This window comes from Muntiacus reevesi, chromosome 9 (genome assembly GCF_963930625.1).
Source record: "Muntiacus reevesi chromosome 9, mMunRee1.1, whole genome shotgun sequence".
NCBI lineage: Eukaryota > Metazoa > Chordata > Mammalia > Artiodactyla > Cervidae > Muntiacus > Muntiacus reevesi.
In genome coordinates, this window is record NC_089257.1 from 82,055,753 (window position 1) to 82,082,708 (window position 26,956).

The window sequence follows — 26,956 nt, forward strand, 5'->3', positions numbered from 1 at the left end:
CTGACCCAGAGTTGCCCGTGAGTGTCCAGGAGTCTTTGGCAGAGGCATGGGTCAGCGGTGGCCTGCTGCAGGGTCGGGGACACTTAGTGCAGCAGTGCATGAATGGGACCTTCTGAAGGAGGGCACCATCATCTTCATTACCTCCACCATGGTTTGGTCTCAGGTCAGACAACAGGGAGGGAACACAGCCCCGCCCATTAACAGAAAATTGGATTAAAGATTTACTGAGCATGGCCCACCCACTGGAGCAAGACCTGGCTTCCCCCACAGTCAGTCTCTCCCATCAGGAAGCTTTCATAACCCTCTTATCCTTGTCCATCAGAGGGCAGACAGAATGAAAAGCAAAATTACAGAAAACTAATCAAACTGGTCACATGGACCACAGCCTTGTCTAACTCAATCAAATTATGAGCATGCTCATATGACCCAATCCAAAACAGATGGGTCATGGTGGAGAGTTCTGACAAAACATGGTCCACTGGAGAAGGGAATGGCAAACCACTTCAGTATTTCTGCCTTGAGTACCCCATGAATATTATGAAAAGGCAAAAGATATGACACTGAAAGATCAACTTCCCAAGTCGGTAGGTCCCCAATATGCTACTGGAGAAGAGTGGAGAAATACCTTCAGAAAGGATGAAGAGATGGAGCCAAAGTGAAAACATTGCACAGTTGTAGATATATCTGGTGATGGAAGTCAAGTCTGATGCTGTAAAGAGCAATATTGCATAGGAACCTGGAATGTTAGCTCCACGAATCAAGGCAAGTTAGAAGTGGTCAAACAGGAGATGGCAAGAGTGAACATTGACAGTTTATGAATCAGTGATCTAAAATCAACTGGGATGGGCGAATTTAACTCAGATGACCATTTTATCTACCAGTGTGGCAAGAATCCCACAGTAATTGAAAGAGTGACAAATCTGGCTTAAAACTCAACGTTCAGAAAACTAAGATCATGGCATCCGATTCTATCACTTCATGGCAAATAGATGAGGAAACAATGGAAACAGTGACAGACTTTATTTTCTTGGGCTCCAAGAACACTGTAGATGGTGACTGCAGCCATAAAATTGAAGGACATTTACTCCTTGGAAGAAAAGCTATGACCAACCTAGACAGCATATTAAAAAGCAGAGACATTACTTTGTCGACAAATGCCTGTCTAGTCAAAGCTATGCTTTTTCCAGTGGTCATGTATGGATGTGAGAGTTGGACTATAAAGAAAGCTGAGCACTGAAGAATTGATGCTTTTGAACTGTGGTGTTGGAGAAGACTCTTGTGAGTCTCTTGGACTGCAAGGAGATCCAACCAGGCCATCCTAAAGGAAATCAGTCTTGATATTCACTGGAAAGACTGATGCTGAAGCTGAATGTCCAATACTTTTGCCACCTGGTGGGAAGAACTGACTCCTTGAAAAGACCCTGATGCTGGGAAAGATTGAGGGTATGAGGAGAAGGGGATGACAGAGGATGAGATGGTTGGATGGCATCACCAACTCAATGAACATGAGTTTGAGTAAACTCTGGGAGTTGGTGATGGACAGGGAGCCCTGGTGTACTGCATTCCATTGGGTCACAAAGAGTCGGACATGACTGAGTGACCAAATTGAAATGACTGAAATTCTCATTTGAGGCTTCCCTGGTGGCTCAGCTGGTAAAGAATCTGCCTGCAATGCAGGAGACCTGGGTTTGACACCTGGGTTGGGAAGATCCCGTGGAGAAGGGAAAGGCTATCCACTACAGTATTCTGGCCTGGATAATTCCATGGACCATAACAGTCCGTGGGGTCGCAAAGAGTCGGACACGACTGAGCGGCTCTCAGCGATTCTCATTTTAGTGATTTCTAGCTAGCTGGTATACAGTTATTATTCATCTCTCACTGCCTTTAGAATTTGAAGGTGATTCTCAATTTAGTTGACAAACTCCTCTCACAGCTAATTGTTTGGGGTTGATGAAAATAGTTTCTTCAATGTCTGTAATCCTGCCAAGCTTGTTGTCCACCTACCTCTAGTAGTCATGGAGCAGTTTTGACATTCCAGATCACTTCAGTTTTTTCTTACTAGTGGATCTGGGTGATAGGAAGTTAGATCTTTGTAGAACAAGTGCCTTAGAAGTTTCACAGATAAGGATGTTAATACATACCTTTGGATTGACTGAATGAGCTTATGTGGGAAAGTTTTGATGAAAAGAACCACTTTGATATTTTTTTCATCTATTGCATCATAACATTTTCAATAAGAAACTCATTAACTTGTTTTTAACTGAGGATTCATTGCCATTGCAACTAATGCAGGGTTAAATTTTACCTTTGCTTAAGCAGACAGTTTCTCTAAGGTGCACAAAGATTTGTTTGTGGGAAAACTGTGAAAGGATTTAGTTGGAAAATCTCTCAAGCCCTTTGGAAACTACCATTTAGGTTTAATTGATGTTTTTATGAATTAATGAAACCTGATTATTTATCAGGTTTCAAATTTAGTAAAGGTAAATTTCTGCTTGGTCAATACTTCTTTACTCTCTTGGTTTGAGTCGTTGTGATTGAAGAAATCCACCATTTAATTTCACTGAGATGAGCTAGTAAGTTAGATATGTAGTTAGTCTGATACTCAGTGTAACTTTGCAGTGTTACTATACTAGCAGATACTAGTCACTAAAAGGCATAATTTCTAGGGATTCTCAGAGAGAAGTTTAGGTTATACCTTTCACTGTTCTGATGTAGCTCAAGTTACTAAATTAGTCAGCTAAAGACCATACTTAGCTGTGCCCTAGCCTTAAAAAGACTAATGCACAAACTTGACTTCATGACTGTCAGAGACCCTGAATCACAATGTGTTGCCTCCTAAACTGCACTGCATTGGAACTGAATGTGAGTCTTAGAATATACAGAATTTTTTACACTGAAAAAGTTGAGTCAGGAGCATGTGGAGCAAACAGAAACAGTATACACAGTTTCATTTCTTGGTTTTTCTCTCTTTCATGAGTTTTCTTCCTGAAAATACAGAGGGAGCCTCCGGTGCATCACTGTCTTGTTCATTATCTGCATAGCCCATGTTGAAATAGTGCCCACAGTCCCACGGTTACAGTATTTCTGGTGGTCTCAGGTGGCTTCCACGAGCACACAGCTGCTGGAAGCTCCCTTCGGCTCTTATTTTAGGCGTGGAGCCCAGAAACAAGCCCAAGAGACAGGGTGGCTTCAAGGCTTCAGGCCTTTTATATGTCACAGAAATGAACAGCTAAACTAGAGAGAGCTGATTTCTTATTTCCCACTCTCATAATGGGGAGGGACAACTGAGATCCAATATTTCTGACACAGGCTTTTCCTGGTGGTAGGTTTTTGTAGCATTCAGAGTTAGAAAAAGGCCCTGGTGTCAGTGCAGTGCGTGCTGGCTGTTTCTGTAGAGGGTTAACTCCTTGAAGTTGGGGGTGATGCTTTTTTTGACAGTGTCAAATGCTGCAGAAGGTGTCTTGTTCAGGGTTACTGGGTGAACTATAAAATATAAAGATACACTGGGACTCAGGGAGCCAAAGTTGTAGTTTTTATTTATCTCTAAAATTGGGTAGGGAGCCTACAGTTTAGCATTTTAGAATGTATAAACTACAGTAAGTAAAAATTATAGCACTTTCAAATTTAGTAGCTGAGAAACTAATAAATTTTGAAGTAGATAAAACATACCAGGTTAGAAGACTTGAAAGCAACATACATGATTTTTTTTTCTTTATTTAAATTATTGGAACTCACTTTATTTATTTTTTTAATTCATTAATTTATTTTAATTGGAGGCTAATTACTTTACGGTATTGTAGTGGTTTTTGCCATACATTGACATGAATCAGCCATGGGGTCACACATACACGTTTTTAAGTTTTAAGTTGAATGATGGCCTCATCATGGGTTGACTGTGTGCTGTCTGATAAGAACTTGGCATAAATTATGTGTATCGTTTCTATAAAAAGTCTCTTTATTTGCAGCAATAAAATAATTAGAGACAAAGTGTCTCCCAGGGTGTGGGAAGCTCTGAAGCCAGACAGAGTTGCACAAGTTGACACAGTTGGAATTCCTCAGTTGTGATTGCTAAATAAAAGTCTTAGCTATTCAGAGTCACAGCAGGCAATTGCTGACTGTGTACCGATCGTTGTGCATGCATGTTGGAAACTCATATAGCATGATATTTAGGTGAATGAGTTTAAGTTTTTGGAATAAAAGATTGACATTTATTTTCAGGTTTTTTGATGAGTATAATCAGTCACCCTTAAAACAGTGTACATCATATATTTAAAGTATCTTCTTCAAAGCCACTTAAAGCATTTTTATAATGACCATGCCATGTAAATATATGATACACCAACAGTTAAAATTGCTACATAATGGAGATGCAGTAAGATCCATAAGAATAAGAAATTGTTTTTTCAAGTGAGAAAATGATAAGAAAACTGCAAATGATCTGGTTAGAAAAAAGGTTTTTTTTTTTTTTTTTCAACTTTAAGATAGTGAGATGACTATAATAAGCCAGTTAATCAAAAGCAGAATATTTGAAACTTAAAGTAGAACAAAAAAGTAATAAAACAATGTATCCCAAAAAATTTTCTCCATTGTGCTACCTTAAAGATGGGATGGGCTCAAAGGTGCAAAATGAAAGCTACACTGTTAAAACACAACTTTTCCTGAAATATTCTGAGACATTGCTTTAATATTTCAAAATGGGGTAGGACAGCAGAAAAATGAAGTCTGTAAACATGTGGGATAGCAAGTTTATTGAAAACAACTTACAAAAAACATTGTGTAAATGGAGAATGATGATCTTTGTGCCCTTACTTCCCTGGCAGCCCAGGCTCAACTGTGTTTTGCAGTGTTATTCTTTTCTGTTCTTTTTGGAAGAACAAGGCAAGATGCCAGCATACTTCCACATCTTATCCAAGACAGAGGCTTATGTATTCGGCTTTCAATTACTATTCATTATAAAATGTTTCCAGTCTTTAAGAGGATGTTAGCCTTGTTGCTATGTGAAAAAATTATTTTGCCATACTATACTGCTCATGTGTAGTCATGATATTACACACTATAATGCACTTTTGTTTGTCCAAAGAAAATAAGTAAATAAAAATAGAATAGTGAAAACCCAAATATGTGCTCACAATAAACACAGCCAGCCACATTAGAATGCTAGACCCACATTTTAAGCTCACCACTCCATTAAATTGAATTTAGAACGTTTTCGGAGGTTCACATATGTTAGATTGTTTCTTTGCTTGGTTAAGTAGATTTCAGTGGCTCAGTGGTAAAGTCTCTGCTGATGCAGGAGACACCGGAGACATGGGTTCGACCCCTGGGTCAGGAAGATCCCATGGAGAAAGAAGTTTAAACTGTTCCAGGGTTCTTGAGTGAAAAATCCAATGGACAGAGGAGACTGGCAGGCTCCATGGGTTCACAAAAGAGTCCCACAAGACCTAGTGACTAAATAGCAACAACAAAATGTTTTTTTAGGGGATGCTGGAATGTGAATAATCTGTTAACTACTGAGATGATACTTTGAAGTTTCATCAGCAGCAGTGTGAGTCTCACTAATGGTGCCTGATCTAGACTAATGATGGGAAATGTCGAGCAAATGATAAATTTACCTTTTGGAATAGAGACAGTTGACTGTTATGATGTTTGATGTCCCTTGACTGTTTCCTTGGTTGGAAGGTACTTTGGCTGCATTCAGTTTGGTGCCATCCTAAAATGGTAATTGTCTTTTTAGGTCCTTAGACGTAAGCATAACATATGAGTAGTAACCAGGAACCAACAGTAACCTATCTTTCTAGCCAATGATTTCTTCCTTAAAAATAATAGCGGTTATGATTATGATAGTTTGTCAGGCTCTTATTATGTATTGACATGCATGATTTCATCTGGTCATTGCAACAGTCTTACAAAGTAGGTATATTAATATTATACTCCTTTTATAAATAGATATATTGAAACTTGAAGAGCTTAAGTAACTTTCCTATATAGCAAAACTGGTAGTCTGTTTGACACCAAAACCATTGGTCTTATCATTTTTTAAAATGAAACTTCTTTGTATTAGAAAATGATACAAGGAAATAACCTGGATTAGCTTTCTCTATAGTGATTAAAGTTTGTGGAACTTTTAGTTGTTTTTTGTTTGTTATTGTTGTTTTTTTTAACTGGATGCTCTCTCCATCAAGCTTGATTAGATTATCAGAATCATTTTTAGAGGTGGATTTTTTTCTAAAGCAATACTGAAATTTTAGGTCACCACCTAAAATATCTGGTCTGCTTCTGTCAGCTTCCACTGCTTAGCCTTTTGTAAAGCTTGTCAACAGATCCTAAATGAAAGAAACTTATAGCCATTCCCTCTGGCCCTCTGATCTCATTTACTTGACTTGATTCTTAGGTCTGTTTGTTTGCTGGGGCTCCTCTGTTCCCATTACACCTTTTATAGCTAGAGATGGGGCTGAGTCTAACCACCTGGCTTCTTATCTCTAATTGCTTTTTGCCAGTCCTGGAAAGACCTTAGTTTTACCTTTTCTAAATAGTCTAAATTCTTGCAACCTCTTATTTTTTAAAGCCCTATGCCTGAGGCAGTAAAGACTGGAGAAGTTCTCTGTCAACCATGGGCTTAATGTTTGGTGAGGGTAGTGGGACTTAGACACAAATATTATTAAATATATAATATAATTATAGGGTATTTCAGTAGTCATGCAAAAAGGTGCTAGATTATGGTAGTACCATACTTCTCAGAGTATTCTATCAGAGTAGGGGAAAAACACACTCTCAGTAGTCTGGAAACATGACCCAAACTGGCTGCCTCAATGGAAGTGACAAGAGTCAAGTTAATTCATATAAATTCTGCGATACTGGTGATATGGTACATTTTTAAAAAATGTAAAACAGGATAAAACTGCTTTGCTTCCTTCTCTTTAGTTTACTAATAAAAGTTGTGGTACCAGGAAAATACTCTGCAGGTGTCCATGGCTTCCGTACTCCTGCTCCCAGCACACTACCCTGTGTGCCATACGGCATGCCAGTATCTGGTGTTTATAAGTATCAGCAGATGTGCGGGCCTGGTGGGATTATTTAGGGTGAAGTGAAGACACTCAGTTGTGTCCGACTCTTTGCAACCCCATGGACGGTAGCCTGCCAGGCTCTGCGGTCCATGGGATTTTCCAGGTAAGAATACTGGAATGGGCTGCCATTTCCTTCTCCAGGGAATCTTCCCAACCCAGGGATCGAACCTGGGTCTCCTGCATTGCAGACCAATGCTTTACCATCTGAGCCACTAGGGAAGCTCTTATGTAGGGTGCGACTTTCTAATTAATCTAGAAAGAAGCCGGTCTTAATAGGTGCTGAAAAAGGTTAAAGGAAGCTCCATGGACTGTCTGCAAAGATAGTCAGCTGCTCTTATAAAGTACAATCCAGCTTCACAGTGGAACTGTGAGTACTGATTTATTTGAAGGCATTCGAAGGTCACAATAGAGACAAATGGGTGCTTCCAACTTGAAGAATGGCTTTGTGGATGTTGAGACAGCAGAAGTTTAGATTCTTTGGTTTGGCTAAAACATTGAAGGTGCAAAGACCAGTTTGAGAAAGAAGATGGCCTTAGAAACATAAAGGATAGATGATATGCTGTAATTAGTTACTAGGTAACAATTTAGACTCTGATGCTGGGAGAGATTGAAGGCGAGAGGAGAAGGGGACGACAGAGGATGAGATAGTTGGATGGCATCACTGACTTGATGGACGTGAGTTTGAGTAAACTCCAGGTGATGGACAGGGAAGCCTGGCACGCTGCAGTCCATGGGGTCACAAAGAGTCGGAAGTGACTGAGCGACTGAACTGAAAAATTTAGTGTGGTACTTTAAAAAGGAGATTAAACTAGTTAGATCATGATTTTATTACAAATGTGTTTGTCATATGATATTAGGAAGGAGCTGATGGAAAAGGGAGCTGTTTGAAGAGTTGGAGACAGGCTGATGGGTGACATGAAAAAAAGGTAACACCAAGTGCTCTTCCAGAGTCATCATCTTGCATAGATACTTCAGGTAGATGAGAGAAAAGAGGGCTGGAACACTAAGGGCAAACGTTGTAGATGCCCAGCAAACAAGGATTAGCCTAAGGAAGAGGTCATGTGTAGGAAGGTAGACCAGGAAGTTCAGGAAAGCATGCCAGGCCATACCTAATTGTTGATATGCTTAGGAAAGCTGGTTTTCCATGCTGGGTAGCTCATTATTTTTTAGTTAAGTCAAAAAAAGGCAAGGGAGATAGTTCATACATTTTTGCTTGCAGTTCCAGTATCCAAACTTAAGTGGCCACTCAGGAGTTGCATGCATATAGACACAGAGGTAGTACTTTTTAAACAAAACATATATTGAGCTAAAACAAGGTAGCTAGAGACTGGTTTATCTGTCCTGAAGAGATACTCTTCCTCATAAGGAAGATTAATCTCAAAGGAGGCAGGAGAGGAAAGCTTAGAGTTGGGAAGAGAATCCAGAGAAACTGCAGTGTGTCGTTTCCGTGCACCCTGCCACCCCCCACCCCTGAGATTTATCCCCAGGGTAGGAAGATGGCTGGTTTATTTCTTCCTTTGAAATTTCTATTTTTAACTTGGGTTGTAGCAATAGTGAAGTCTTTGTGGTTTTTCATTTTTAATTTTTATGGAATTTGTAGCTTTATAGAAACTGGATAAAATCTGGCCAAGTGTTGGTTCCTGTTTATTGTTTTTCAACTGGAATCTTTTGGAACTGCTTCCCAGACACATATCATTTATAGGATTACAAACTGTTTGGTCTTCATTAGAGGCCAGCGCCACTGTTTATTTTCTCTGAAGCTCTTGTGAAGATAGTAATTTAATACACAGATTAAATGTTATGCCTACAATGAAAATATTTCATATTCTGCACTTGCCATCATAACAAACAGTGGTTTAATAGTTAACATTTGTTGAGGACTAGAACTTCAAGTTTCTATTCTGTACCAGACACTGTGTTAAGTTCATTTCATGTAATGGTCATGACATTCTTGTAAGGGATTAGTATCTTCCCTTTGTATAGGAGGAACCCGAGATTCAGGAAAGCTAAGTGCTTGTTCTAAGAATATTGCAGTAAGCGGTGGTCCCTGGATCAGTGTCCATGTCTGAGTCTTGTGCACACTTAGTCATACAAGAAAGAATGATTGCTTTGAAGGAAGGATTTTTTCTCATATCTGAGCACATCCCTCACATAACCATGATTGTACATTTGGTACCAAAGTGGGCATTTTCAAACTTAGTTCAAATAAGAGCCATGGGAATGATTCTTATTGACAAGAGGGTCTCATGATGTTTTTTCTTACACTTTTAGTCACATACCTGGTGTTGTCTTCCTCTTACTTTTCTCCATCTTACAATCTAACACTTGAAGTTCTGTGAAAGAATATTAAAAGCATGACTGCAGATATTGAAAGCCAAGTGTTGTTTGGTAATTCCTTGACATATTCTCCTGTGTAATACATGGTCTGTTTTTTATTAAGTGAAGGCCTCCTCATTCATGTTCCCAGTACCATAAGCTTTTCAGTAATTTATCTCAGGTGGATTCTTATGTCATGAAGGGTAGTTGGTGTACCCTTTTTCCCTTTGGGTCCCTCTGTTCTCTGTGTCTGTTTTGCTTTGGGCACTAATTGTGAAGAGAGAGGAACAATATATACCTACCTTTAAGCAGCTTAGAGAGAAAAGTAAGTGCAAGAAGGCAAAGTGGTTGTCTGAGCAGGCTTTATAAATAGCTTGAGAAAAGAGAAGCGAGAGGCAAAGGAGAAAGGTAAAGATGGACTCACCTGAATGCAGAGTTTCAGAGAACGGTAAGGAGAGCTCAGAAAGCCTTCTGCAGTGATCAATGCAAAGAAATAGAGGAAAACAATAGGATGGGAAAGACTAGAGATCTCTTCAAGAAAACTAGAGATCCCAAGGGAACATTACATGCAAGATGGGCATGATAAAGGACAGAAATGGTAGGGACCTAATAGAAGCAGAAGAGATCAAGAAGAGGTGGCAAGAATATACAAAAGAACTATACAAAAAAAGTCTTAATGACCCAGATAACCATGATGGTGTGGCCACTCACCTAGAGCCAGACTTCTTGAAGTGTGAAGTCAAGTGGGCCTTCCTTAAGAAGCATCACTGCAAACAAAGCTAGTGGAGGTGATGGAATTCCAGCTGAGCTATTTCAAATACCAAAAGATGATGCTGTTAAAGTGCTGCACTCAATATGCCAGCAAATTTGGAAAACTTGGCAGTGGCCACAGCACTTGAAAAGGTCAATTTTCATTCCAATCACAAAGAACATCAGTGCCAAATAATTTCAAGCTACCACACAATTGTACTCATCTCACATGCTGGCAAGGTTATGCTAAAAATTCTTCAAGCCAGGCTTCAGCAGTACAGGAACTGAGAAGTTCCAGATGTACGAGCTGAGTTTAGAAAAGGCAGATGAACTGGAGATCAAATTGCCAACATTCGTTGGATCATAGAGAAAGCAACAGAATTCCAGGAAAAACATCTGCTTCATTGACTACGCTCGCTAAAGCCTTTGACCATGTGAATCACAACAAACTGGAAAATTCCTCAAGAGATGGGAATACCAGACCACTTTACCTGCCTCCTGAGAAATGTATATGAAGCCAAGAAGTAATAGTTAGAACTGGACATGAGACAACAGACTGGTTCAAAATTGGGAAAGGAGTACAAGACTGTAACTGTCACCCTGTTTATTTAACTTATATGCAGAGTATGTCATTCAAAATGCCAGGTTGGGTGAATCACAAGCTGGAATCAAGATTGCCAGGAGAAATACCAACAACCTCAAATAGGCAGATGATACCACTCTAATGGCAGAAAGTGAAGATGAACTAAAGAGACTCTTGATGAGGGTAAAAAAAGGAGAGTGAAAAAGCGGACTTAAAGCTTATTATGAAAACTGAGATCATGGCACCTGGCCCCATCACTTCATGGAAAATAGATGAAGAAAAAGTGGAAACAGTGACAGATTTTCTTTGCTTGGGCTCCCAAATCACTGTGGATGGTGACTGCAGCCATGAAACTAAAAGATGCTTGCTCCTTGGAAGGAAAACTGTGACAAATCTAGACAGTGCATTAAAAAGCAGAGACATCCGTTAGCTGGCAAAGGTCCGTATAGTCAAAGCTATGGTTTATTATTGTTTTTTCACTAGTCATGTATGGATGTGAGAGTTGAACTGTTAAGAAGGCTGAGTGCTGAAGAATTCCTGGTTTCCGATTGTGGTGCTGGAGAAGAATCTTGAGAGTCCATTGGACTGCAAGGAGATCAAACCAATCAATCCTAAAAGAAATCATCCCTGAATATTTCTTGGAAGGACTGATGCTGAAGCTGAAGCTCCTAGAGCCGACTCATTGGAAAAGACCCTGATGCTGGGAAACATTGAAGGCAAAAGGAGAAGGGGGCGGCAGAAGATGAGATGGTTGGATAGCGTCACCAAATCAGTAGATATGAATTTGAGCACAGCTTTGCGTGCTGCAGTTCATGTGGTTACAAAGAATCAGATATGACTTACTAACTGAACAAGAAGAAGAAACTGAACACATCTAACACTATCCAGTTATTTTGTGGGTGCTGCTGCTCCTGCTAAGTCGCTTCAGTTGTGTGCGACTCTGTGCAACCCCATAGGCGGCAGCCCACCAGGCTCCTCCGTCCCTGGGATTCTCCAGGAGTGGGTTGCCATTTCCTACTTCTATCTTGTGGCACTAGAAAATAAAAGAAAGAATGTGCATTTCTTTTGACGTTTAGACTATCTAATTAATACATTTTGCTGATAGCTTATTCCAGGCTAATAAGTACGCCTAGGTCACTCTCATGTTCAATACACAAAGTCTTACTATTCTAGATTTTATATAGCAGGTAAGGGATTAACTAGATGTCATGTAAAGGTGGCACACTTCCTTGTTTTAATTTCTTTGGGAATTGGCTATGGCATATAGTAGAAAGAGCATCCAATTTTGGAAATAGACGATCTGTCCAGGTTGGAGTTGACATCTTAGACCCTGGGCAACATAAGTTATTACCTAGCTTTTCAGAACTTCAGCCCTCATGGCTTTGTGTGATAATTAAGGAAAATATGTGAGAACTTGGAGCGAGTAAAATGTCTTACTGACACTATTGTTATCATTATTGTAAACGTATGTGAAAGCTTCTTGTAAATGGTAAAACATCTTCTTCCTACCTTGGAAGATGGATAAGTAGATAACTTATATTTTACATGTGGAAGGTTGGAGCATTTATCCATCTTGCAAAGATTAAAGGTTTCAGCATGAGTTCTTGTATAGATGATACGATAATACATACTTGGAATATGTTCATTGATGGTAAAGTTTTCTGCCTTTAAAACACTTTAAAATAAGGTGAATAACCTAGGTTCATGGATAACTTGATAGAAGGTAAAATAGAGAAATTACAGCAAGAGTGTCACAGCATGTAGTGGGAGGTATAAAGGAGGAGATAACGCCAGGGTGGAAGGGATCAGGAAGAACTTTTTGGAGGCAATAGGGACTTGAGCGAGAGAGAGAGAAAGAGATAGAGATCTTGAATCAGAACTTGAGAGAAGACTGTCCTTACAAGGTGGAATGCTGCTATAAAAGTAAGTACAGGGACTGAGCAGTCTGTTTCTGGTGGTGACCGGTCCTCAGCTTGATGTGAGTCTTATTCACCGTTTTCGGATGTGTAGGTGCAAGCTGCCTTTTGAAAGCTTCTGGGCATCTTGTTAATTTGGCCTTGCCTGTTGTGTTGTCACACCTTTCAGGTCCCTGTTTTCACTGATTCTTCTGAGAAGCCTTGCACCCTGCACTCAAGCTGGATTGTGCCCTTATTTGCTACTTCTATATGCAGAGCAATTGTGGTTAAGTGGAGACTGGAGCCATTCTCCCTGAATCGAAATTCTTGCTGTGTTCTTTACTAGCTTGAGCAACCTTGGGGACATCACTTAACCTCTCTGTGCCTCAGTTCCTTCATCTGTAAAATGGGAGTGATGATACCTACTTCAAGAGGCTGTGGTGACAATTAATGGTTTAATTTACGTTAAGTTCTAGGATGAGTTTCAGGCACATAGTAAGTTCTGTCTTCAGTGATGTTGTTGTTATTAGCCTCTGTTGGAGGTTTTACCCATTGTCCTCTGATATGATTCATTTACATACCGCATGTCCCTACGGGGCTGTGTACTTTTGAGAAAAAGACATATCCTGTTTTTACCTTTGTATACTCTTCATAGTCTGCCTTCTGTACAGTAGTATGAAGATAATCATTCTATGACACATATGCCTGCTCCTGTGAGTCTTACTTAAATCTAATCCCAGAGCAACCAGATTTCAAGAAAAGCTGCCTTAGATCAGTGGACCGGCTGGTTGAACTTGTTCTAAGATAAATATAGCTAACATTGTGAAAGTCATTCCATTGATACTTCCAAAGTAACCAGTAACTGCAGCTCTTAAGTGTGTGTGTAAGGAAATGTAATTAAATATTTGCCAAGTGTTTTGTATTTCTCTAACGAGGTTGTATTTGTAATGAAATGAAGCTTTAATGTTTCATTAGCATCATCTAATCATGGGTGCTTCAGGTTAACTCCTTGATACAAAAACATTGCTGGCTAATTAGAGCCTACTGTAATTTCTTCAAAGTTATAAAGTGAATACATGTGAAGACACCCTATGCTTAACTGCAGGTTAGGTATGGAAAAGGCTGTGGTATGAGTGATGTTTATAGCATCTTTACTGTGTACAACTTTAACCCCTAGTAAATGGTATTCCTCCCCCTTCACCTTGAATGTAGCCAGGATGGCTCTGGCTGGGATTTTTCCTTGTTTGTCCTCAAGTTCTAACATTTGGGAAGAAATACGGAGAAAGAGACACTGTTGACTATACTAGAGTCTCTGCTTGTCATATTTTAGACACTCGATCTTTCTTTTTGTGTTTAAGAGAAACGTAACTCCTATCATTACACAATTTGAGACTTTGAAATTCAACAATAAGCTATAAGAACTGAATTAAGTTTTAAATTCAAGGTCCATGTAGGACTGGTACTTTTGTTTTGTGTATCTGACTTTGTTTAGAAACTTTAGACAGTTAGGGAAGAATGTGTTCTGTGGAGTGATGTCATGTGAAAGGTGTTGTTCTTTCTAGTTCAGAATTTCACTCAGTGGGGGAAGGAGTCAAGATTAAAAGTATGACCTGGATTCCTCATTTTTCAGATTGATCCATATGATTGCCAGAAAATATCATAAGATAATATCATCATATTTTTTACCTCATTATTACTTTGGTTTTTGGAAAGTGAGAACAAATAAAAGGAAAATGAAGATCCCAGGCACTTGAAGTTGAAAATAAGTCATTTTTTGAACTTCAGCTGTATTTTTGGAATTAATCTGAACTAGTTGAGAACCATCTTTTCCTGTACAGTCCTGTCTCATTACACTTCAAAAAGGATCATTCACGCATTCTTGATTCTATCCAGCATTGAAATAGATGCCCGCCCCTCATGCAGAAATACTGAATAATCAGGTAGTCTGTGTTACGGCTTGATTGCAGTGCATCAAGAGAGAATTTGAAACAGCAGTCAACAGACTACTTTATTGAGCACTTGCCAAGGTTATCTGAGGCCTACTAGCTGCCAGCTCCATTTCTGAAAATTAAACTTTTCCTTTTTTTTCTGAGACGCTCAGCATGGAAATGGCCAACACTTTTTAAATGCTTTCGCTATGTGTCAAACACTGTTCTGAGTGCTTCGTCTGTATTAACTCATTTAGTCCTCACAGTGACCCTGGGAGGTATGCTCTGTTCCACTTAACAGATGAGGTCCAGAGTGGCTATAAAGGCGGCCCACGGCCATGCCATACTGCCTGGCAGAGGTGGGAAGCCAGCCCACATCATCTGCTGCTGGAGCCCCTACTCTGGATTGATGTTGGGCTCCTGTGTTCTTCTTCCAGACGGGGTCTGTACAGTGTCCTCACTGAGATCTCAGTGAAAAGATGAAGCAGCTTGCCTTTCTCAGTAGAGAAGCAAGGCCACGGGAAGCAAAGAATGGTCTTGGAAGATGTGTTCTGTTGTGAGGATTTGTGTCAGGAGTTTCCTAGGACAGAGCTTCCAGGTAGCTCCTTGAGTTTGTGGAGAAACACACAGGAATTTGTGATGAGGGGAGAGAAGGAAGGCTATTTGTTCCAAGATTCCTAAGCTTCCTGATGCACCCGTATTACCCACTACCCCTTCTCTGCTATAGGAATTCCATCTGTGACTTCAAGTCCAGTTTAGCATAAGGCCTATTATACATTAGGGGTAGAAAAATAAATACGTACTACATGGAATACTCTCCCAAAGTCTCAGGGAGAGTGCCTGCACACAGTTTGGCTGAAAAATTGTCCTAGGAGTGTGATTTGTTATGTGTGTGTGTCTTCTGAGAACATTTGATATAGGTGTTCTGATTTCTTTACCCTTAGCCAGAGCTATGCAATGTCACGTAACTGCACACCTTTGCACACACGGGTCCCTTCTGTCAGGTGTGTGCATGCTCAGTTGCTTCAGTTGTGTCCCACTCTTTGCAACCCTGTGGCCTCCTTTGTCCATCCATGCCCTCTCCAGGGGATCTTCCCGACCCAGGGATTGAACCTAAGTCTCTTGTATCTCCTGCATTGTAAAGTGGATTCTTAACTGCTGAGCCACTAGGGAAGCCTCTTTCTGGCCGAAAAACCACTTGGCTCTCTCACCTTTTGAGCTGAGCTTGAATGATAACAATTGATGACATTTATTAAGTTGCCTAGTATGTAGCAAGCCCAGACCTCACTTCATGTTTATAACAACCCCTGATGCACACAGCACCTCTGTTGCACAGGTAAGAAAAACAGGCCTTAGGAAGGGTGAGTGATTGCCCAAGGTCCCACAGGCAGCCGGGGAGGTCTAGTTCTGATGAAGCCTTTGTTATCCTCATTGACTAACAATCCACAAGGGAGGCTCTTTCCAGTTTTCTTCCTGAGAACCCAAAGCAGGACCATTCTTAAGCTGGTAGACAGACCTTTCCGTTCCATTAAATTCAGAATAGAATTTATTCAGGTAGAATGTGCAGCTGACTCCAAAATCCTCTCCCTCTTTTGGGGACAAGTGTTAGTCTGTGAGTATAATACCCTCTTTCCAGAGCATGATTTATTTCTTCAAACAAGATTTTAAAAAAAATCTCAGTCTTTCTTGTGCATGCGTGTTTGTGTGTGTTAAAAGCCTCTCTGAGGCTCAAGGCCTATGGTCTTCAAAACTGTCATGGTGAGGGTGTTGGTAATTTCTGGGTTCACATGGGGTATTAAGTGACCTTCGTGTTTGGAGACCTAGTTTTCTGTGGGTCCTTTCTGTGATCGGTAAGTGGGCTTGAGGTTTCTGAGTCTAGGTTTTCACAGTAAGTCCTGGTGTGAGGCCTAGACACTAGGCCACAATTCTTTTAAAGAAAAAAAAAAAAGATTCCAACACTAGTTACAGTGGTAAGGAGGACTTTACTCAGGACTTGCTGTAGATGTCAAGAGTGTTAGAGTAAGGGAGAGGGTTCAGGTTCAACTCTGAATGCAACAAGAACAAATGAGGATTTATGCAGCCAAGGACCCACTGGGTGGTGGGCCCTGTCAGTGGATGGAAAATCACCAAGAGAAGACAAAGGCTTGGAGGGTTCTTGGTGGAGGCAGGTCGAGGACGTCAGCATCAGAGGTGGGGGGTGAGAAACTTGGTCAGATATCCAGTCGGAAATCTGTCTGCACTGACTTGGCAGAATTTGTGCTAAAACTAGGATAGGTAGGCACAGTGAGGACAGGGGGCCCGGTAGAGGCCTGGACAAGAAGGAGGCTCCGGGGAGCCTGACTGAAGATGGTCAAGGAGAGGATCTTCGTCAGGTGTGACTGCTTGAGTTCAGTGTTAAGCATTCAAGGTGGCAGATATGAACCCCTGGGAGATAACATTAAATGAAGTGTAGAGTGACGGCCGTTTCCACTGTGAAGTCTTCTTTTGAAATCAGAATAAAACTTCACAAATTACCTCAACACGTATGAGATGCCTTTGTATAGAAAATCGACTTTGTGACTAATATGGATATATGTTCCTCTTAAGTTTCTAATAGGCAAAAGTCACACATATGTGATGTGTTCCCATCTATTCACCTTTCTGTATCTCGTATCATTTGATGTATAATAGCTGTACTCAGTGGGCTTCCCCAGTGGCTCAGCTGTAAAGAATCTGCCTGCAATGCAGGAGACATGGGTTCCATCCCTGGGTCAAGAAGATCCCCTGGAGAAAGAAATGGCAACTCACTCCAGTATTCTTGCCTGGGAAATTCCATGGACAGAGGAGCCTGGCGGACTACAGTCCACGGGGTCAGAGAGTCAGACATGACTTAGCAACTAAACCACTACCACCAGAGTGACTTCTAGAAAAGTGAGTTTTCCTATTGGCACAGACTTCTGTGAAGGATTAGCATGGATGATCACAGTAGCCCTGAGAGGAGGGACCTTTAAAGCTGCCCTGATGCTGCACTGTCAGACTGTTTTAAATTTTATTTAACAAACATAAATAGTGCTTATTGTCAGACTCTGTTCTAAGTGCTTTGCAAGTGTTATGTTAATTAATCCTCAAAAGAACCCTATAAAGTGGTTATGCCACTGTTGTTCACTCTTTATAGATGAGGAAACAGAGGCCCAGAGTTTAAAAAATTAGCCCAAGGTCACATAATGAGTAAATGGCAGGACTTGGATTTCAACCCAGGCTGCCTGACTCCAGCGTCTGCATTCTTAGTCTCTGTTAGGTTGCATCCTAGGCTTTTGCCTCCCAGGGATTCACTTCTCATTATTCTGGGCTTTTCTTTACTCTCTCCATGAATAAAGAATTCTTCTTTTGGATTTAGTTATTCTCTGGACTTTGTTCAGACAAAAGTCAGGACTGAGGAGTGTGTTTAACATGAGGTCTCCTATAAATCACAAGGTTATTCGTAAACAACTTTTCAGGTGTACTTTCAACTTATAAGGAGAATGTGTTTACTGACAAAAGCACATTACCTATTTCCTCCACAGTCTGTGTAGAACAACATCAGTGACAGTTTCTAATCAAAGATTCGATGCTTCCCCCCACCCTGCAACTAGTAACCCCAGTAGAATTCTTTCCTTCTTTTTTTTTTTTTTTTTCACATAAATGGTCCATTTGTAGTGAATGGTAATTCTTTGATAAAGACTTTGGGAAATTGAGTTCCAGATAATGCACAGCTAGCACCAAAACTTTCTTAAAGGGGCAGATCTCCTTTGGAAGCAGAACAGATCTAATCCCTAAAACATTTCTTTTGTAGTCTCTTTAAATTTTAAGTTTTTCAAGTTGGTATTGAAAAAGGTTCTGGTTAATATAGCATTAGCAGCAAAGTTATATAAATGCATGTGGAAATCTTGAGTATTTCATGGTATGTTCACCTTAGGATTTTTTTAAAACTAAATTTTTTAAACTTTTAATTATAGATCTGTCTATGGCAGTACAGAAATTTTCGCAGTCGCTGCAGGATTTCCAGTTTGAATGTATCGGTGATGCTGAAACAGATGATGAAATTAGTATCGGTAAGTACTGCTGTTTTTCAATATCCTAAGTAATAATCTTAAAAGTCTTACTTCAGATAATAACTTCATTGAAATCAAACAGATAACACACACCCAAATACTAAGTATGTCAAATATTCCGACTTTGATAGAAGTGTAAGGATGATTTTTGGTTGCTGTGGAAGAATGTTATAAATTGTTTTAAAATTGAGGTCTGTGGTTTTTTCCATAAGGAAATTAATCATTCTATAATTCAGCTAAGCCCTTTGAGAAGATGTGGATAACACCCTTTTTTCTTTGCCTAAAAGTGAATCATTCAGGGAATTCCTGGGCGGTCTAGTGGTTAAGACTCCTCATTCTCATTGCCACGGGCCTGGGTTCAATATCTGGTCTAGGAACTAAGATCCCACGGCAGGGGGTTGTGGCAAAAAAAAAAAAAAGAAGAAAACGGAAAACAAAAGTGAATCATTCATTCAAACAAATACATATTGGTTATCCACTATTAAATATACAAGGTATTAGTTTAAGAATTATCTCACATTTTTTAAACTTACTACTGATTTTCCTTTTAACTTCAGTATTTCTTTATAAAGAAAAAAGTATCAGTCATGACGTATTAGCCAGTATTAGTGTAGGACAGAGAACATTACTGGGATCAGGAGACTTGAGCCTTAATCTGATTTTCCCTCATATTTAGCAATCGAACCCTGCTGAAAGCATGCCCCTTCCTGAATCGGGTGGTTTCAGTTCCCATTAGTGAAAAGGTTGGATTTCGTGATCTCAAGTTTTATCTGTAGCTGAGTTTTTACTGGTTGAAGGTCTGATTCATGTAGCATTCTTTCCCCCACATTTTAACAATCCCTACTTGTCAGTTTGCAGACATGGGGTCAGTCTGTGTGCTGGGTTAGTCAGGCAGTCAGCTGTGCCAAGTTGCTCAGTCATGTCCGACTCTTTGTGACCACACGGACTGCAGCCCACCAGGGTCCTCTGTCCATGAGATTCTCCAGGCAGTCAGGAGACTGTATAAAATATGTGTATACATTTTAGAGAATAATACATCAAGGGTGCTCACATTCCAGATAAAAAAAGAATATTATAAGGATTTACAATAGACTCCTGAACTGCAATGTGTATATGATACATCTGGCGATCTCATTAAATGCCGACTGTGATTCCGAAGGTCTCAGGTGGAGTGTGGTTTCTGCGTCTCTTACACACCTGAAGGCTGGTCCACGGACTTTTCTTTGAGTAGCAGGACTTTGAAATCCCTGACACTCTTCTCCACAATCTTATTTCTCTCCTTCCTCTGAATTTTCTTTTTCTTTTATAGTTTTGTCAGGTGTATACGTATTTCTCAATATTTTTATTGTTTTCGAAAACCTAAAGTATCAAGTCCAAACCCCGCTGTGAAAGGAAAGGGCTCTCAAGGAGAAGAAGAGGCGGAAGAGTTTCTGATTCCTCGGGCGGCTTTAGCTGTGACAGTCAGGAAGGTCCCTCCTGGAGAAGGCAGCTGCCCGGTCCCAGACTCGCTGCTCCTGCTGTGTGGTTCACCTCGAATGGACCCCGTGTGGCCAGGCCAGGCTCTCGCAGAGGCCCCTGCCAGGCAGTCCATGGTTTGCCCTCCCCTTTGGGAACATTTGGTACTCGGGGTGTACCAAATGGAGGTGGCTGGTGTTAGGATCGCCAGGGGCTCCCTCCGTCCTCAGGTTTGTGGAGGAGGGTGGCTGAGCCTGACTTGGCGGAGGTGTAGGTAGGGTGCCTCTCAGAAGGAGGAGAGGGCTGTCATGTGGATCCCCGGCCACCTGACTTCTTCCTATTTACAGGCCGACTGGGGCAGGGCATGCCAGGGGTCACGTGACACTCATAGCTGGAACGATGGCGTCGTCCTGTGTGTCGCTTCATGACGTCTATATCATAAGTGTCTAGCCCCCGATGTAGGTTTTGTAACACACGCCTCACCAGACAAAAGCCTAGATTGTATTACTGTTAATATAGTAGCATTATTATTTAGAAAAAAGAAAGAACACCCACATACTCATATAATGGCAGTTAATTCCACTTAGTAATGAGACTGTAAAAAGCAGAGACATTATTTTGCCAACAAAGGTCCATCTAGTCAAAGCTGTGGTTTTTCCAGTAGTCATGTATGGATGTGAGGGTCGGACCATAAAGAAAACTGAGCACCGAAGAATTGATGCATTTGAACTGTGATGTTGGAGAAGACTCTTGAGAGTCCCTTGGACTCTCAACCAGTCCAGAGATCCAACCAGTCCATCCTAAAGGCTATCAGTCCTGAATATTCTTTGGAAGGACTGATGCTGAAGCTGAAACTTCAATACTTTGGCCACCTGATGCGAAGAACTGACTCATTGGGAATGACCCTGATGCTGGGAAAGACTGAAGATGGAAGGAGAAGGGCACGGCAGAGGATGAGATGGTTGGATGGCATCACCTACTCGATGGACATGAGTTTGAGTAAGCTCTGAGAGTTGGTGATGGACAGGGAGGCCTGGCATGCTGCAGTCCGTGGGGCCGCAAAGATTCGGACACGACTGAGCGACTGAACTGAATGAGACTGTAAAGTGCAAGAGGACAGAGGCCAGATCTTTTTCTTTGTTTTTTTTTTTTTCTTTCAGTCATTTCACTTTAGCACCTGATCCAGGGTCTGACTCTTGGTAAATTCTTGGTTAAATTGTTGAATAAATGACATAATTTCACTTATAAGCTTTTTTTTTATTTATGTGTATTTTTTTCTAATATAATTATATATAGTTATACTGCATATAGCTATATATTATATACAATTTGTTTCTTCTTTATAAAGAGATTTATGGCAAATACTTCTGGATTTTTTATAGGTATTATACTTTTTCATTTTATGATTTTAAAATATTACATAGGTTTTTATACATGAATTTATGAAATACTCTCTTTGGTACACTCAGGTTGCTTCTAGTTGGTCTTTTACTTTTTAACAGTACAATAAATACATTTCTTCATAATTTCCATTAAGTTTCTTACTTAAAAAACTTTCTTGAAGTCACGTGGTGTAACAGCAGAGGTAGGGGACTTTAATCACTGTGTTCTTCAACCGTGCAGGCAGGTCGATGGTAGGCAGTTTTCCCCGGTTGTGGTGAACTTGATATCTCAACTGTTCTCTGTCTCTTTCCACTTTGACTGAATGGATATTATTATTTTGGCTCTTGCAGTTTAGATTGGAAAGGTGTAAATTGATCAGTATGCGAAGGCTTATGGTTGTTGTTCAGTCACTAAGTTGTGTTCGACTGTTTGTGACCCCATTGACTGTAGCCTGCCAGGCTCCTCTGTCCATGGAATTCTCCAGGAGAGAAGACTGGAGTAGGTTGCCATGTGCCCCTCCAGGTGATCTTCCTGGAATCGAACTTGCATCTCCTGCACTGGCAGGAGGATTCTTTACCCCTGAACCACCAGGGAAGCGAAGACTGTGATAGGCAATGAATACTAAGTTCCAGTGCTTTCAGGGCTTTTTGGAATTAGATCCCAGCTGGGCAAGTGGAAGGTGAATACTATATAGGGGAAAGATGTTATTGCTTGCTATTTTTAAATCAAGAGACTTATTTAGCTCCTACTGGGACATCTGATTTAAACACCAATGCTTTCATAGGAAAACCTAATTTAGAGCACAGAGATTTATAAACAAAAATTATCTCTGAAACAACTATTGTAAAAATACAGATATATTCCCATATCCTCACCAGCACTTTTTATCCTTTTAGTGCACCACCAAATGCACTGTAAATTGTTAAAAATAACTAGTATATAATAAAAACTAAAAGACTTTGAGGCTAACACAAGCTGTTGTACCAAGGACAGTGATCTGGGAATGTATCCCTGAGGATAATGGGTAAGGCTGGTGTGGGTGGAGTTGCGAGAACTACCCTTAGCTTCATCAGCTCCAGTTCCACATGGGAAGATGCAAAGTTTCAGCTGTCTTTAAAACAGCTCCCTGAAACCCCAGTTTCAGGTTCTTCTTTATTCTTCTGACTTAATGAAAGAGGAATGAAGTGAGGACAGCTGTGAAGGTTCACACTGAGTAATAGTCACAATATCCTCAGCCAGAGCAGCCTTGAAACCTACCAATGATGTAACCACTGCAAACAGTGACTTTCAAAAAAAGCTCATCTTTTATAAGCAAGCAGTGTCTCTGCAAAATAACTTATAAAGACATTTGTGAACTTTTCTGTGTACAAGTTATGGTGGTGAGAGTGGGTGGAAGATGAGTAAGATGTCTGCTTTCAGCGTGCTTATAGTAGAATGAGGTGAAAAACAGATTTTGAGCAAAGTAAGGAAAAGAGTGCTGTTACTGTATCAGGGTCACGAGTGAACCTGTGCAAGCTGTTCCGGGAGTTTGTGAGACGCGTGGGCCTGTGTCTGTTCCGCAAGTCAGACCCACTCTTCAGCTGTCCCCGTCTGCGCCCACCCTTCTGGCCGTGTGCTTGCCGGTATGTTGGTTTGTTTTCTTGGTGCCAGTGAGACATTGCTGGCATGGAAGGAAGCCAAATGGGACTAGTCGTCTGGGACCCAGTGGGGAATTCTGTGGCTCGTAGAGCAGGTCAGTTGTTTCCATAGCTAAAGTCCCACGCAGCAGAGCGTCCTGCGCTCTACCTGGAGCACCTCTTTCTCATCCTAGAGCAGCAGGAAGCCAGTTCTCCTCTGAGAATGGTTGAGCTGTCTCTGAGCATTTGACTGCTTCCTTTTATCTGCCCACCATGGCACTGGCCCAATGGGAGGCCATCCAGCTTAACTTCCCACAGCTGTTCTCATTGCCCACTTTTTATGCTGCTTTGTTTTTCTGGACTGAGGAAAGACGCTGAGTTAGGAATAGGTTAGGAATTGATTAGCTGGACACTTGGGACTTAGAAACTGATGATGGAGGGGAGAAGAGTGATCACAAACTGGCGTAAGAGTCAATGCCCCTCAAATAACGTATTTATATGGTTAGATGTTGCTTAGTCTCTCTTTGTGACCCCAGGCTCCTCTCTCCATGGGATTTCCCAGGCAAGAATGCTAGAGCGGGTTGCCATTTCCTTCTCCAAGGCATTTTCCTTGACCAGGATTTGAACCTGCGTGTCCTGCATTGGCAAGCAGATTCTTTACCACTGGGGCAGACCGGATACAAAACGTATCATTGCATAACCATAATTATACAGAAGATAATACCTGCTGCACTAATCCTGGCACATACATGGAAACTGATGATGTTGTGTGTCCATCCCTAAAACCTTACTAGTAGTTAATAAAATACTCTGTACAGAACATAAAAACACTATTCTTTTGAAAACTCAATAGTGGTTCATTCGAGCAAGTAGAAGCTCCAAGATAATACTGTGAACCTGTCTGAGGTGGTGGTTTTCCCTTGGTTAATTTAGCACTTTAGACTATGAGATAATAAAGGTCTGTAAATCTTAGTGTATCACTTCAGAATTTATGCCCACACCAAGTGTGGGGCTTGCAAGTGACTATATTTTTTTCCCTGCATACTCAGTGTCTGTAGTTTGAAAACACTTTTAACCAAGTCTTAAAAGAAGTCTCTATTAAAAACAAAATCAAATATTGTTAGTCATGCTGAACCAGTGCCAGTAAAAATATTAGTCATTAATATGAGGCAAAGCTCATTCATTCTATGTAATCTTGGAAACTATTGGAAAGTCCGGTTGTGGTTTGTCAAAAACAGCTTGATTAGTGATGTTCTGTGATGGCCTATTGCAGTGCTCAGGAAAGTCCTGGCCCATATGACCTTTGCACTCAAGAGATTAAACATTTACCAAGAAGGAGAGTCAGTTTGCTAGTAAATATTTTAGGTGGGGCTTAACTCCTTTAGACACACCTAAAGAGAAAATTCCTGTGGTACAGACAGGCAACATCCAACCGCTTGTCAACTAAGGTTGTTGCTCTTAACTCTGAGTGGAGAAATGAGGCCATAAGTAGGTGATTCAGATCAAAATATATTTCATAATAATTGTCCAGATAGGTCTGACATAACTCATGTGTCTGTGTTCAGGTCTCTGTTTTGAATGCAGATATGCAGACATAGTCATAACAGTGGTGAGTGCTTAATAGTTCTTAGAATGAAGAGCATAATATATTTATTAAAGCCCTTTTACATGGAAGTCTACATGTAAATCATATGTGTACATATTGACAGATGGTAACTTGAACCCTTGAGTTTTCTATACTGAATTGGCTGGACTGTGCCTTATGTTTTGAGTTCTTTTCTGACTTCAGGAGACTGCTCTGAAAGGTAAGACTCTAGGAGACGGATTTAAAACGCTGACATTTTCCGTCACAGGGACTTTATTGTGTCTTCCTGAGCAAACAGTGCTTTACCCAGGTGCAAATATTTGTTGTTAGATTACCTTTCTGAAGCTAAGTGTGCACCAGTGTAACAGTGATTGAGTGAAATCACCCATGAATGTGAACAGAAGCCTGAAACTGATCATTAATGCCTTCTCGGAGGGTGTGAAGTAGAAGACATTTTTCAGGAGAGTATTTGAAAATTATTTTCATTTTCCTTGTTCGAGGAGTTGTGCTTAGTTGCTCAGTCATGTCGGATTTTTTGCAACCCATAGATTGTAGCCTGCCAGGCTCCTCTGTCCATGGAATTCTTCAGGCGTGAACCCTGGAGTGAGTAGCCATTCCCTTCTCCAGGGGATCTTCCAGACCCAGGGATTGAAAGCAGGTCTCCTGCATTGCAGGCTGGGGGAAAATACATAAATCTTTTATCAAATGCATCCATTGCCTTTGAGAATGCATCTGTTAGGTCTCATGGAAAGGTAGTGTTTGATTCAGTTTTCCAAGTGATAAACAAGAAGATGGTCTAATGTGGGAGGTATGGCAAACAGTTTTCTTTGTGTGTTTTGAGAGGATTCCTTTAAAGAATAGAAACACTTTGAGAAATAGTAACCTATATTTCAGGTTAGAAAGGATTAGTATATTTATAAATCTCAGGAAATTAGCTTAATAAAACATAAATAAAATCATAAATGATTTTAGCTAAGCAAAAAACACAGCTATTTTCTTCAAGTTAAACTAATAAATTTCAGTTATTAAGCTACTAAACTGAAAATGCTTCTGTAAAGATTTTCCTCAGGGTTTAGTTATGAGCTACAAATCCTCATCCATAGAGATCACTACTATCGTTGGTCTGATGATGGCAGGATGCATAAGGTAGAGCATGGCCTGAAGCTGTTCTTGGGCATCTCTTAGGAAAAAGTTAGCGAACCAGAGACAATGCCATTACCAACCATAGCTGAACTCTTAAAAAAAAAAAAATGACCTGCGATTTTATTAAATTCTAGGAAACGAATTACCTTCTCATTTGCTGAGTCAAAAGAAAATCCATCAGTTATTACAGACCTTCATTACAACCCACTTAAATGTGGTTATATAAATCAGGAAGTCCTCTATTAAAGTGGAACATTTCCAAATGCCTAAATTGTTTATATAAATAACATTTTCTTTTGAACTCTGTAGAGAAAGCATATTTGACTTTTTATGGCTCTCAGTTGGACAATTGAATTATTGTTTTGCATTTTCTTTTACCACCCTTATTTTTGCACCCACACAGAAACCACCCACAATTAAGGATTGAAACAGCTGGGAAAGTTGCACATTTCAGGTGGAGTTCCTGTCTTTAAAAAAACATGCCATTTGAGGGAGATGTTTACATCATGTTATCTCTGTATTTTAAAGAACTTTATTTGATTTAATTAAAAAAAAAATAAAGAACTTAAATTTGATTTAATTTGAAATTCAAAGTCTTAGATTGTTTTTCCAGAATCTGAAGTTAAAAAAAGAAGCTTATCATGTTAAAAGTCATGTCTCAAAGAAAAAAATTTGTCTTTGTCTCAAAGACAAATTTATTTATTGATATACATTAGAACCCCTTTCTGTCTTCTGTGATTTATTCTACTAAACAAAAGATGGTTGGATTTTTCACAGAAAACTCAAGTCTCTTATCTTCTCCGGCAAATTATATGCTCTCTGAGGTCAGAAAGTTTTCTCACATTTAGATTCCTGCAACATTCTTTAGCACCTTATTTGTAGCAGAAGCTTAGTAAATATTTGTCGCATAAAAATCCACCTGGAAAATCTAGTAAGTGTTTATAGAAACAAATCACTTTAAGGTACATAAATAAAATTTTAGGATCATATGTTAAAAAATAAAATATGTATATATTTGCATATATCTAGATGATTCTTTTCAGCATGGTAATAAACTAAATTTTGAGAGGGAAAATAGTTCATATATAGCCATCCCTCAGTATTCACAGAGGGTTGGTTTCAGGAGCTCTCATGGATACCAAAATTCTTAGATGCTCAAGCCCCTTAT

General features: G+C 40.2%; 1 protein-coding gene across 2 annotated transcripts in view; it reads left to right on the plus strand.

The window, feature by feature from the left end:
- The window catches only part of ARHGAP42 (Rho GTPase activating protein 42), a 321,353-nt gene that overhangs the window by 64,418 nt on the left and 229,979 nt on the right, over positions 1 to 26,956 (plus strand). For both annotated transcript variants that reach the window (XM_065946301.1, XM_065946302.1), the window contains exon 2: positions 18,511 to 18,606. In XM_065946301.1, coding sequence (XP_065802373.1) covers positions 18,511 to 18,606 — 96 coding nt within the window. The remainder of the gene's footprint in view (positions 1 to 18,510; positions 18,607 to 26,956) is intronic.